Genomic DNA, 14,443 nt, shown 5'->3' with positions numbered 1-14,443 from the left:
TGTCCCCAGGCAAACCACAGGCCCTGCTGCATGGAGACCCTCCGCCCAGGAAGAGCTGGGGCCCAAGCCTGGGGCGTGAGACCTCGGCAAAGTACGCAGACGCCTAGACCCCAACTCCCTCAGCAGTCCAGTCCTCCCACAGTATCCAGGGATCGGTTCAGGACCACCCCCAACGCCCCCCCGCAGACACCAAAATCTTTGGATGCTCAAGTCCCTCATGTAAAATGGCAAAGAATTTGCATATAACCTAGGCACACCCTCCAGTATACTTTAAATCACCTCTAGATTATTTATAATACCTAATACAGTATAAATGCTATGTAAACAGCTGTAAATTTAATGTAAATGGGATGTAAACAGTTGGCAGGTGTGCAAATTTAAGTTTTGCTTTTTGGAACTTTCTGGAAGTTTTTTTTTCTCCAAATATATTCTGTCTGAGGTTGGCTGAATCCTTGGATTCGGAATCCACAGAAGCAGAAGGCCCACTGGCGTTGTCACCGGTACCGGGCAGGGCTCTGAGCGCGGCGGTGAGGTTACAGGAAATGCTGCGTAGGGAACATGGCTCTACCACCTGTGTCTCCCAAGCACATGCTGTCCACCTGGACCAGCAGAGACACCTGAGGACCCACCCTGCACGGCTGCTCTGTGCTGAGCTGCGGGGCGCCGGGCCAGACCCGCACCAGCAGGCCGGCCAAGGCAGGCTGAGCCGGAGGCGGGCTCAGCCAGATCATCTCTATGCCTCTCCTTGTAAGCCTTGATTTCTAATGTCCTTATTTTCTTAAAAAACAGTTTCATGATGTCACGGATATTTTCTAGTCTCCATCCCTCCTCAAGCGAGCAAAAATTACCCTTCAATCAGGGCAGCGCACGTGTCTCTTCCTGTCGGAGCCACAGTCTGTGACTTGTGATGAAATCTCTCTTATTTGTCTACTTTCTGCTCCCCAGAGCACCCCTTGCAACTTTTTTACAGTCAATTTGTCTACGCTCACTCTGAATCCTCACCCTAACCGGCCGATGTCCACCCTGTGGCTCCTACAGCACGGCTCCCTCCCGCGCTCACTCACGTGTCACCCCAGGCTCCCACGACTTAGTGACTGAGTGTCCAGCTACAGACTCAGGCTGCAAAATCAATCAAACTAAAGATGCTCTTTATGCAAAGCACAGAACTTTGGAATTCAGGCCAAAATTACTTATCAGGTCAGAATTAACTACAATCTAGGCAAGTACAGATACAATGTGATATGAACTTTACGTTGACATTTTGAGTAAAAATGAAATATTTACTGGTCACATCCTCATTCACTGAGTGAACACATCAGAGAAGATGGTAACCATTCCGTGTGGAGACGTTTAAAGGATTACAACGAATCACATTCTTAGAACCCAGACTGCTAAGTCACATACATACTTTCTGAGGCGAAGTTTCCTGATCCACGTGACAAACCACATCACGGGGTGTGCAGAGAAGGCCTGCGTCCTCGTGAGTACCTTCACCAAGTGCAGACACAGAGAACGCTCTGATGGCTCCGAAACCATTTTTGTGCCGTAACACAGCCATGGCACAGATCTGTAAGTATCTGGAAGTGATGCTGTTGATGATTTTGTTTTACTTTTATATCCAAAACCCCAGTTCCCCAGCCTGCATGCTGGAAAACATTGCACTGCTTGGGAACATAAAACTATCGCCTTATTTCCAAATAAATAAATAAATGCGAAACCCTATTCACTCTTCATGATTAAAATCAATTTCAATGGTTCCCCAGTTTAGCTATTAAAGTCTCACCAGTGAAGAAATATCATAGCACACGTCCCCTTTTATTTCTTTCCTAGCAATTTAAACGGGAACAATATTCCTGCCAAAAGAACATCCAATAATACTAGGACCACAAACATCCAAACTAAAAATACATTTATCAGGTGCAGAATTTCAGTTACGTGGGGATTTGGAATAGCATTTTTCTAATAGGGTTAAGAAATTTGTAATGAAATTGCACCACCTAGCTACCAAAATAAGAAATAACTTGAAGATCTATTCAGATCACCAAAGTAAAGGAGAATACAACCAAAATCCCTCACTTTCACATAAGAATTTAGGTAATTACTATTAGCTATATTCTATTTATCACAATGAAAATACAACATGTTTGTGATAAGGTCATTTTATCCATCAAGAGGCATTTCAAGATACAAGAGGTTCTCATATTTCCAAATAAGTGCTTCCTTAAGACAGCCATCCACAACCTCTATCAACATGCGGGTGCTACACTGGGTCCCTGTCACAGCTTTCCTTCAGAAGGGCCGTGAAATAAATACATGCAGGTCCAATTGAACACATGCCCGGGTCTCATCTGAGAGATGTATGACCTCTAGAGAAGATGAAGAGGGTCAAAATCACCAGAACTTTACATAAAGGAAGAGAAAGAAATCTACAAAGAGAAATAGACTCTCTGAGTCTATTTCAAAGTAAAGAATTTAAATGAAAAGAAAAAGCATCTGAATTTTACATTCACAGAACAGATATAAAATGAAAAAACACCCGAGAGAAGACCGTATAAAAGGAGATTGAAAAATCAGGAGTGAGAAATCTTTAAACAGTGCTTTAAAGTGCATGGACCATCTTTGACACTGCTGGCTATTACTCCAAAGCATCTTCATTTATAAAGCTTAAAAAGCAAGCATATTTAAAGCATAAGAAACACTGTAATAAAACTGCTTTTCAGGTTGTTTTTCAAAAACTTCGTAACTCTGAAGAAAAAAATGCTTGGCATGAGCTACTATCTGACTGTTAACAAAGTTTACATTTCCTCCTGAAAAGAGAGCGCTAAGCCAGGGTGAGGAAGGAAGCACTCAGAGCAGTCTTACACACGTGTTTACTCCGTAATGTGCTCCTCGCGCCCATCAGCACGATAAGAAATGGCTTTTCTTCCAGCACAACTTCAAAGACAGGCTGGAGAGAGGCCCAGATTACAAACGCGTATTTCCTTAGCATTGAAAAAAACGTTCCCTCCAAAAAAATAAAAAGTACTGAAACTAAGGGCACACTACAAGCTATGTGAGAGCAGAGAAAACACATACTATTTGAATTTTTAAATGATTATAGAGAAAATAACCAATTAATATGACGATTAACACATATAAATCAATAATGACCACAGATAGACATGGTCTACAAATACCGTCTTCCAATCGCCACTCTGTGAAATCAACAGTGTGCACCGAAGTCAGGACCCCAAAGAGAGAAAGCAGGCACACTTTGCAAGCACACTGCAACATGTATAAAAACCGACCATAAACCAGGCCACAAAGGAAGTCTCAATTCCAAATAATCAATATCACGCAAAGCATATTCTTGAACATGGAATTACATTAGCTATTATTTTAAAAAAAGCCTTTTAAAAAAACCTTTATGTTTAAAAGCTAAAAACAGACTCCTAAATAGCCCACGTGTTAAAGAAGAAATAACAACCAACAACTCCATATTAAAATTCAAGGAGTTTTTAGCATTCAAAAATGTTTTAATTTAAGGATGAAGCGTGCTTAAAGGGGGAGGTGCAGTCCTAAACACATTTGTTTAAAACGATAAAGACTAAAACTAAGCGAGTTAAGTGTTTTTTCTCAAGAGGCTAGAAAACCTAAGTACCCGAAGAAGCCAGGAGGAAGAATAAACGCACAGGTATCGATGAAATGAAAACAAAAGTGAGCATCTGCAAAACCAAAGCCTGATTCTCTGCTAGAGGGTGGCTATTTCAATAGTTTCTTCAAAGTCTTTTCAAAGGAAAAAAGACACAACATTTTTGGAAGTAAAGGAAAACTGTAACTACAGATATATTTTTTCAATCATAAAAGTATCTTGAAACATCTTTTTCCACGACCTTGTAAACTGTGAACGAAGTAACCAATTCCCTAGAGAAACGCTGCGGGAAGGACTGCTGGTTGACCCCCGGGTCTGATCTCCCTTCTTACAGCCAAGCCTCCTGCCCCGTATGCAGCCCTCATGTGACAGCCATGCTGGGTCCAGAACCCGGGGCCCCTAGTCAGGCAGGCAGCCTCCACCAAGTACCCAAGTGCCTTTCGAAATCATCATTTTCTGACTAAGCCAGGCAGTGAGGAAATCTGGCAAGTTCTAGTCTATAACAATGGAACCTCTGATTGCTAGCTAAGCAAACGGAGGCCTGGAAAAAAGATGTCACTTCATACACCCCTTAGTGACAAAGATCTGGCCAATATACTGTAAGCAGAAGTGGTGTGCCTCACTTCCATTAAATAGCCTAAAAGAGAAGAGATGGGCCCTTCTCCTACTTCCCTTTTCCTTCTTGCCGGCTGGAACGCAGTCATGATGGCTGGAGCTGACAGCCATCCTGGCCCATGAAGTGCCCTGAGGAATGGAAGTCGCGCGTATGGAGGAAGGAGGCAGAAGGGTCTGGACCGTTACCAGCCTGACGAATGAGCTCACACACCTTCCCCCTCACTTAAGCCACTACTGCTTCAGAGCTTTCCTCCACCCACAGGTAAACTTATTCCTGATTCAAATACTAATGTGGAGCCTCTCGCACTGAGAGGCTCCAATGCTAAGAGACGTGCGAGAGGAGGACGAACCAGCAACGGAGACAGAGAAGGGGTGAGCGGCACGGAGCAGCGGCACCAGGGGAGCAGGCGGTCCTGGGAGCCAGAGGCAGAGGCGCATCCAGGAGGAGCGGCCAGCTGCATCAGGCGCGGCTGCTGACCGCGGCACGCTGAGGGCTGAGAGTTCCAGCACGAGGAGGACTGGACAGCCAGGACGGCAGGCGACCTCGACCAGAGAGCGGGGACGGGTGAGCTGCCGGGGGCGAGTGCACCCAAGCCTCTGAGGAGCGCTGCCACCAAGGGCGGCAGCGCGGCGCAGCCGAGAGGGATGAACACAGCTCCAACCAAGATCACAGCAGCATTTCTAACGGAGCCCCACAACTGCTTCTAAAACTCACATGAAGCCACAAAGATTTAAGAATAACAGACAACCTGGGGTGGGAGGAGTGGAGGGGACCGATTAGAATGCCCTTCCCAAACCTAACAACACAGCAGAGCCCAGAAAACACACCCACACACGAGGGGCCTGGGCTCACTAGAGGGCGGCACTGCTTACAGGGAGGAAACAAGCAGATCCCTACCCACGACACAAACAGAAACTCCAGATTAGAGACCTGCGTGTAAAAAAAGAAAACGAACTATCAGAAGAAAACTCCTGAGACCACGTTTATTATGAGGATAGGACAGTTTTTTTTTTTAAGACAAGAGCAAAACAACTTCAAAAGAAGAAGGCTGACTAAATTTTATATCAAAATAGAGGGACCTCCCTGGCGTCCAGTGGCTAAGACTCCACACTTCCACTGCACAGGGCACGGGCTCAACCCCTGGTTGGGGAACTAAGATCCCACATGCTATGTGGTGCTGCCAAGAAACAAACAAACAAACAAAAGAAAAAAGAAAAATTCTGTATATAAAAAGACATTAAGTTAGAGAAGTAGCAGATTGGGAAGATGTTTACAGGATGAGACACAAGGGATTATTCCGTTACATGTGTAATATACACACCTACAACATATGTAACGTAATGCTTATTGCAGAATGTGTATGACACATGCAATCATTTTATGCACACACACACCCCCCCCAATTACAAAAGGACAAACACCACCAAAGAAAACGGGCAAAGATATGAACAGGCAACACACGAGAGGCAACCACAGTGGCAATTCCAAAACCCACACGCGCTGAAAATGGAAAGATTTTTCATAAACTTGGCACCAGAACTCACCAGCGGTTACTTTCAGCATTCCGCCCACCCTCCCCCCTCCCCCGCAGTGCGAGTCTTCACCCACGCTGCTGCGGAACTTACGTGCGTAGATCACCTCTGACCTCAGTAGGGGTTAGAGGATATACGGTGTGTGTGCGGCACCACGTTTCTAAACTCAAATATCAAGACCTCTGGATCAGGCGTTGTGATACAGGACTGTGACTGAGCCAACACCAGAGAGCTGACGTGAGGCCCAGCAAACAACACAAAGCCCAGCACAGAGTGAGGCAGCAAACGTGAGGTGCTATTAATACTAAATTAAAGAAAACAAAGCTACAACTGCACATCGCTCAGATTGGCCAAAAAACTTAAGTGTGACAATTTAACAAATGATGCTGGAACATCTGGATACCATATGCAAAAATAAACACACTTCAATCCATACCTCGCATTCTATACAAAAATTAAAATATAAAACCTAAGACTAGGAAATCTCAGAAAATAGAAGAAGAAACCTCTATGACAGAGGGTTAGGCAAGACTTCCTAGATATAACATCAAAAGCACAACCAACAAAAAGAACAAATTAATATACCTGACTGTTTTAAAATTTTAAACCACTGCTCTTTGAAAGACGCTGTTAAGAGAAGGAAAAGACAAGCCACAGTCTGGAAGAAAATATTTGCACATCGTATCTGAGAAGGGTCTTGTATCCAGAATATGAAGAATTCTCAGAACTCAACAGTAACAAATCAACCAGCCTAACATTTAAAGGGGCAAAAAACTTGGACACTTTATCAAAGAAGATATAAGAATGGAAAATAAGCACGGAAAAGATGTTCAACATCATCAGCTACTAAGAAAATGCAAATCAAAACCACAGGAAATTAAAAAGACTGACCACACCGAGTGCTGACGAGGATGGGGAGGAACTGGAACTCAACTGCCGGCTGGAATGCAAAGTGGTGCAAGCCCTCTGGAAAACAGTCTGGTGGTTTTTTGAAAAGGTGAACCTACGTTTACCGCATGACCCAGCAGTCCCACTCCTAAGTATTTACCCAATGGGATGAAAGTACTTGCCACACAAAGACGTGTTCACGGCAGCTTTACCTGTAAAAGTCCCAAACTAGAAAGAACCCAAATGTTCCTCAGGTGATAAGTGGGTAAACACACTGTGGTACACCCACACAGTGGGCTACTCGCTACTCCGCGGTAAAAGGAAAAGTGAGCTGTTGGCACACGCTGCAACGTGGAGATGTCTCAAAATAATCACGATGGATAAAAGGAGCCAGACCCCAAAAAAAGTATGTGCCAAACAGGTCCATTCATACACAGCTCTAGGAAAGCACACTAAAGTTCAGTGACACACGGCAGATGAGCTGCAGCTGGGGGTTGGGGGGGAGGGGCATGGAGAAAGGTGGGCAGGAGGGAGGCCGAAGGGCACGGGCCACTTCAGAGGGCAGTGGGCATGTTTGTTACCTGGGCTGTGGCTGCACAGGTGTGTGGAGACAGAGACTTTCCTTCCACTGGGAGGACAAATCCGTACCGCCTCTGAGGGTACCTGGTGAAACTGCAGCTGCACCCGCGCTCGGGCAGAGCCATTCCAGGTCTGGCACTGCCTCTAATGCAGGGGGGCTGCAAACCACAGGCCAGGCCCCGCTGCTGTGAATACAGCTTTACTGGAACGCAGCCACACATTTGCTTACTGGGGTCTACGCTACAGCTGCTCACAGGCTCGTCAGCAGAGCTGAGAAGTCGCAACAGACGTTGTACGGCTCTGAAGCCGGACACGTTTACCATCTGGCCTTTTACGGAAGACGTGTGCTGACCACTGCTGGGGAGAGATGCTGGCTCTCGTGTGCCGGGACACACGCAGAGGAGCCCACGGAAGCACCGATCGCGGCAGCGAGAGGCTGGAGCATCCCACATGTCCGTCAGGGAAGGGATTAATTACTAACAACTACTGGGACGGCATCCGTCAATTAAAGTGAGTACACTAGGTCCACAGGCAGGGTCTCAGACACATCACGCTGTCTGAAGAAAGCAACCTGCACAACAAAGCAACGACAGGATAAGGTTACAGAGTCAGAAAGCAACGCCAACACACGTAGAAGTAAGCGTCACACGGAATGCATCCCAGCGGCTGCCCTGGTGGGAACAGGACTGCAGAAAGGGCAGAAAGGACTTCAGCTCTGCCTATACACTTTAATTTATTTTCAAACATCTAATCAAAATGTTTTTAGAAGATCCACAAGTTAAATTTAAATCTGATGTCTATACCATACCAAAGAAGAAAAAGCGGAGCAACGCGCTGATTTTTCCTACCCAACTGTAACACACATCACCCCTGACTTTAAAACACTAACTTTTTTTAAAAAGCAGCAAATGTTCACCAAACAAGAGAATTTTTTCCCTTTCATCTTCTGAAGTCAAAAGATCTACTAATCTGAAATTTACTCTTCAGAGGAAACTGAAACACAGACCTCGTGTGCTTTCCATAAAAAACATAGCTATAAAATTTAAACCAACTGACGCTTCAAAGGTTACCTACAGCAACAGCCCGAGGCCCACGCTGGAGGTTTCCGACGGGGTTGCAGAAACACTGCCAGGGACACCGGGACAACTCCTCAGGCACGTGAAGAGGCCTACCACATATTAAAATTCCTCAGCCACGGACAACAGCCGGCAGAAAGGGTTTCCTCCTGTGAGCAGAGCCTCAGGCAACGCTCCTCGGCCGTCACTGCTGCGGGGGCTCCTTCTAACGGTGGTTCCCAGGGACAAGTCTCAGCAGCTCCTGGACTCCAGGCCGCGTCTTCACGCCAAGCCAGGACATTCTAAGCAGAGTTATCTACAACAAATAACCCTTAACTCAACTGGAAGGGGAGAAGGTGTCTGTGTGCGTGTGCGTGAGACGTACTAGAACTGGCAGCGGCTGACAAAGCTAGCTGACCAAGGCTTTTCTGTGAAAGCAAGAAAAAATGCAGATTTCTTATTATTTTAAGGCGCGATGACAGAAACCTTGCTGGCATTTGAGGCACGTGACCTGGCCTGCAGGCATGCACCCCAGGTCACGTGCCCAGGACAGTGGGCAGGAGGCCGTGGGTCCCAGCAAAGCCGCCTCACACACCTGCCAGGGAGCCGGCTGGAGGCCACGTACAAATAGCACTACGTAAAGCCAGACCTGAAAGCCTCCCCGCCTCTTCCTCCGCCGTCAGCCAGGGCCACGCAGACAGCCTGCCAGCTCTGCGCAGGCCGCAGGGAGGGCCGGCAGGTCAGCACGCGTCAGAGCAGAACAGGCCTCGGGCCCTGACTCCTGAGCTCCCAAGCGAGGCCACCCTGCCCCCCAGGACAGGACTGCAGGTGGGTTCAGGGAAGCAACATCCCACTGCAAACACCCCAGATCTTCTATCCTCCGAGCTGGGCGGGGGGAGACTTGTAAATGTGTAAACAGATATCACAGATGATCACAACATGTAAAAGATGCTTCTGATCTTCAAATGTAAATGTGTGAAACAGACTCTGTTAAAATGCCAGGGTTTACAGAAATCACTGTTACCTTCTCTCCAGGTGTGGGTGACTGCTGCAACTTCTCATAATCTTTCTTAGTCTCCAAAATTTTTTTGACAAGTCCCCCTGTTGAAAATCAGTGGTTTTACGTTAAAGTGATTCTCTGCCCTAGGAAGCTGCCCTAGTCTAAAGGGGGATGGGGTGGGAGGAATACTAAGTTCTTATTCTTTCTCTTTCTATACTGAGACAGTTTCACATGATCTTTATACGATAAAAGAGCAAATCAATTCTTCCAGCCTACTGTGGACTAAGTACGAACACTTCTTTTACATTGGGGCAACAGTCATCAAATTTTTTTTTTATTTTAAAAAGGATCACTCGTGGGGTAAATAGCGTACAAAAAACCATTTGAATACACCTTGTTTGGTACATTTGACCTTGGAACCATGTGAATATTTTACATAAACAAAAGAAAATTAAATCAAAAATTTCACAGCCTAAAAACCGAAAGCAAAATGAAACTATAAACATAACAGTATCACACTGGCAAGTGTAACCTAACAGAGGAGAATTATTTCATAATTTTAAAAACAGAGTAATTGGTTGTACACTCCTAACAGGATACACACCCAGAACAAAAAGGCAAGCCGGTCCACCAAAAACAACCCTACAGTGTTTCCAGGAGTCATGCTGCCGTGAACCACAGCTGGCGCTGCTCTCAATTGCTGTGTGCACGCAATGCAGGTAAAGAGACAGCCACTGCTCTCGGGAACCAGGACTCGGGGCACGAGACAGAGGTGTACATACACAACTCAGAGAACCGGGGAAAAACCCCGCAGTCGTAAATCTAAACTGAAAATACCCGTATGAACTCAGGATACACTTTCTTAAGAAAAAATTAGAAAATCCCTAGAAGCAATGACCAACCCAGAAGCAAGGTGCAACCAGGCTCCTTGGAGACGTGGGGCAGGAAATACACAAAAGGAGCCTGAAACATCTGTCCTGCCAGAAACAAGGAAGCTACAAAGTCTACAAAGTGGGGGACATGTCCAAAGGCCCCCACGGGTCAAACACTGGGTGACAGAACATCAATGAGAGAACTGAGACGGACTAAAGTGAAACACGTCAAGTGTGTCAGAAACCACAGCTTCATACAGACATGGAAACAACCACTGCGGCCACCACAGCCCTCAGTGGTCACCCTGAAGAGCAAGGAGACAAATGCACTGTTATGAAAACTGATCCACAAAGGGGAAGTACGGGGCTGGGCCTCAGAGCAGCAAACGCCCGGGGAGGGGCAGCCTCACAGCATGGAGATCGCCAACCAAAACATGCTGGGTGGGGAGCGGGGATGAAAATGTCACGGGCCCCACAACCCTCGTGAAATAACAGACCAGGACCGACGTCCAGGCAGAGAGATGGGCGGGCAGGCGTGATGAAGAGCCAACACCACCTGCCAAGCGTTCTTGCCCCAAAACCTGAATCTGACCAGTTTACAGGAAGGGAAGAAAATGAAAAAACCCCACAACACTAGGGTGTAACGAGCAACGCCCCCCTGCGAGGAACTCTAACGGACAGCCGACCAGCCTCTTCAACAAATACAAGGGGGGCTGGGGGGAGCCCACAGGCTAAGAGAGGATTCAGGGTCCGATCCATCAGCTGCAAACATGGGGACCTTACGTGAATTCTGATTCAAACTAGAAAAAAACAAAACAACTGGAAAAAAAAGAACTTGATATTAAGGAATGACTGCTTTTTATACACAATGATGGAATGATGGTTACATTTTCTAAAGAAGAACACGTTCACAGCAGAAACGATGCTCTCCAGGACTTGAAAGCAGTCGAGGGAGTGGGGGTCACGGCAGGCGGAGACTGAAATTAGGCAAGGTGACCGCTCACTGCAAAAGCTGCCCAATAGCCAGGGCTTCACAGGCTATTCTCTCTGCTTTCGTAAATGTCTGAAAACAAAGAAGACTTGCACTTGGGAAGAAAACAATATCACAGAACTGTCGATCTGGGAAGGACTTCAGGGGTCATCCAATCCCACAGTCTAACTGTGCAGATAAGAAGTGACATCATCCCCACAACGGCCTACAGCTGACATCGGGGACCTGGCGCCACCCACCCAGCAGCTTCCATCGCCTCCCAGAACAAACCACACACGGAGGAGGTATCCGTGCCCACGGCATCCTATTTACCAATACTCAGAGCCCAGACCAAACCCTGGCAGACAAAGCTCATTTCACCAGATCCTTTTAAAACACACAGAGCAGACACACGTGCTCGCACAGAACCCCACGACTCACCGTGCTTCTCATCTTCTTCTAATTCCACTGCTTGTACCTGAGCAGGAAAAGAAGGAGAAGAAAAAGGAGATTCAGGTTTGTTGAAATCTCAAAACCATGCCTACACAGACCTCATCAGAGGAACGATAAAATGAAAGGGGGCAGAGAACGGAAACATTGGCGGAAAACTCTGTCTACACAAATCTCAAAGCTGGAGGACTCATTCCAGTGCAGTTCGCGCGTGACTGTAAGACGTACGCCACGTCTACCCACCAGCCCCGGCTCGGGCGTCTCGGGGAGCTGGGGGGCAGCCCCCACCACAAACGGGTCGTCGTCCTCGCTGCCAGGGCTTTGCGAGTCCACGATCACAGTCGACACCATCCTGCCACTTCCTGTCCTAAGTGAAAAGAAATTAGATTAAATTAGAGGTGCTCTCCAGGTCACACGTCCTCATCAATCCCAGTACTGGAGCTGCCTCCGAGGTTACGTGAGGGGGGCCGGAGCTGAGGTGCAGTCTGGAAGCGTGAGGTCTGGGGAAGGCCCCCAGGCCCGGGTCCCTGTGAGCCGTGCCCTCTGCCCAACACGCCAGCCCCTGGCACCCGGCCGTGCCCTCTTCCTGGCCGGGCTCCCCGGGGGACCAAGCCTTGGCCTGCAGCCCCTCTCCAGGAGGGGCCCAGGTTCCCCAGTTGCAAACCTCAGGGCAGGGGTGGTACTGAGGGCCCTGCTGGCTGGGGCCGCCCCAGACCCCTGCTCCTTGGTCTCTCGAGGGAACACGGCAGCTCCTCGAGGCCCCTCACTGGGCTGCTGGGCGCCGTCCCTGACCTACGTCCCCAGCCAGCACCCTCACTTACACACCTCCTCTCCCCCAGGTCCTGCCATCATTGTGGGACAGTCTGACACCCACCGGCCCCTGACCTGGTCCCCCGGGGTGACTGCCTTCATCCAAGGGCTCTCTCCTGCCTCCAGTGGCCACCCGCTGGAACTGCCCCACCTACTGGCACCCAGCTGCAGACCACTGCCAGCTGCCTGCTGCTCAGGCGCTAACTCCTACTGCACCTGAGCCTGGACCACAGCACCCCCACCCCCGACCCAAACACTCCATGGCTCCCCACCAGCCCCCTCCTGCCCTTGTTTCTTCACTACCAACCTAACACAGTCACGCTTTAACAAACACCCTTCACTCCCTGCCACTCTCTCCAGTACATGTGCACACGCGTGCACACACGTACACACATGCACACACCCTTCAGTGGGATGGGAGGTCCAGAGAGAGCCTGTGCACTTGGCTGTGAGCTCTCAACACAACACCCACTTCCTCCAAACACCCTCGGCTCCATCCCCAGGGCCCTCAGACACTCCCGGCTGCCAGCGCTGCCCCACCAAGACCGACCTCCTCTCGTCCTTGGACTTCCACGCTCTCTGCACACCCCATCGGCCCACATCCCACCGCTTCCAACTCCCGAAACCCTCCCCCGAGTTCTCCCCCTTCAGCAAACCCTCTCCATCCTCACCCTCGTCCCCGAACGCTGCCACCACCTGCCTGCCCTGCGAGGCCGTGCCTCCCGGAGCCCTCAAGCAGCAGCTGACTTCTTCCTTCTGGCCTGCGACCACCAGGTCCATGGGAGGGTCGGGGTTTTCCCTGTGCTTATGACGGCTTCCAGATCATTCTCCCTAAATCGCCAACTCTGAACCTCATGTTGTCGGAGCTTCCCCGAGAATCAGTGTCTCGCCCTGAACGCCATCATGACTGCCGCCATCTGCCAACCCTGGGCCTCACCCCTGTTCTCCTGGCTACACTCGTGAGGATTTCAAGGGCTGAGAAATGATCCTTCCCAGTCCTTGGGCTCCAGGGTCCCGGGACTCTCCCACATCCGTCTCTCAGCCGCACTCCCAGGGCGACACCCTGTCACTGCCACTGACAGCAAATGCTGAACCGTAAATCCAAGCACTCACTCTGTGACCACCCTCACCCATCCTCCCAACTCCTGCTGGAGAACAAAGTCCACGCGATACTGACCAGACATGTCACGCCACGTGCCCCTGGAGGTGCCCTGGACCTCTGGGGTGCGGCTGCCCGTCCTCCGTAGGATGTCCAGCAGCATCCTTGGCCCCAACCCCCAACTAGATGCCACGAGCCTCCCCTCCACCTCCTCCCGGGTCCTGAGGCTACACAACATCCCCAACGTAGCCCCGGGCTGGGATGGCTGCTGGATGAGGACCTCTGCCCTAGCCCGTTCACCAGCCCCTCTCGCGCAGGACGCCACCTCCTCTCTCCTCTGAGCCCTGCTCCTCCTCCCCCAGACTTGCTTTCAGCTCAAGAGAAAGACGAAGAGCTGGGATCTCGCCCGCCCGCCAGCGCCCTGGCCTTCTCTGAGGCCAGTCCCTCCACACACCCTGGCCCACCCAGGGCCTCTGTTCCCCCAGCCCCCTCCCCCGACCCCGCACCGCCTGCATCTTCAGTCTCCCCCTCTCCCCTGGACCATCCCCACCTCCAGGAAAGTACGCTAGCCGTCTCATCCTAAAAACAGACCCTCCTAACTCCCCTTGGCGCTGCCCTTCCCGCCACCTCCTGCCCCACCCCTCTGCTTCCCTCGGCAACAACACAGGAAAATCTGTCTGCACCCCCTTCAAGCTCCGCCTCCCGCTCTAGCTGAAGCCCACGGCGACCAGCCTGTTTCCACCTTCCTGTTCTTCTGTTTCGACTTTCTGTTCTGGACCCACAGGCAGATCTGTATGATGTGTAGGAGCCCTGCCTGTGGCCCGTCTTTACACCGTGCGTGACCTGACCAGCTTCTGTTTTTCATTTATGTGCAGCTGAGTCTTTAAATTTTTTCATCCTATTTTTCCCTGAATTGTTTTTATGCCTAGAATACCCTCTAT

General features: G+C 49.4%; 1 protein-coding gene across 5 annotated transcripts in view; it reads right to left on the bottom strand.

Annotated features, from left to right (window-relative positions):
• Positions 1 to 14,443, bottom strand: part of TRAF3IP1 (TRAF3 interacting protein 1) — a 62,605-nt gene that overhangs the window by 24,814 nt on the left and 23,348 nt on the right. For 3 of the 5 annotated variants that reach the window (XM_057745857.1, XM_057745856.1, XM_057745854.1), the window contains 3 exons: positions 11,837 to 11,960; positions 11,585 to 11,621; positions 9,326 to 9,402 (listed from right to left, as the gene is read on the bottom strand). In XM_057745857.1, coding sequence (XP_057601840.1) covers positions 9,326 to 9,402; positions 11,585 to 11,621; positions 11,837 to 11,960 — 238 coding nt within the window. Of the gene's footprint in view, positions 1 to 9,325; positions 9,403 to 11,584; positions 11,622 to 11,821; positions 11,961 to 14,443 lie in introns of all 5 variants that reach the window. The other 2 variants (XM_057745855.1, XM_057745853.1) reach the window with 1 other exon arrangement.

Source organism: Hippopotamus amphibius, chromosome 8 (assembly GCF_030028045.1).
Source record: "Hippopotamus amphibius kiboko isolate mHipAmp2 chromosome 8, mHipAmp2.hap2, whole genome shotgun sequence".
NCBI classification, from domain to species: domain Eukaryota; kingdom Metazoa; phylum Chordata; class Mammalia; order Artiodactyla; family Hippopotamidae; genus Hippopotamus; species Hippopotamus amphibius.
This window is presented reverse-complemented; position numbering and strand designations above follow the sequence as displayed.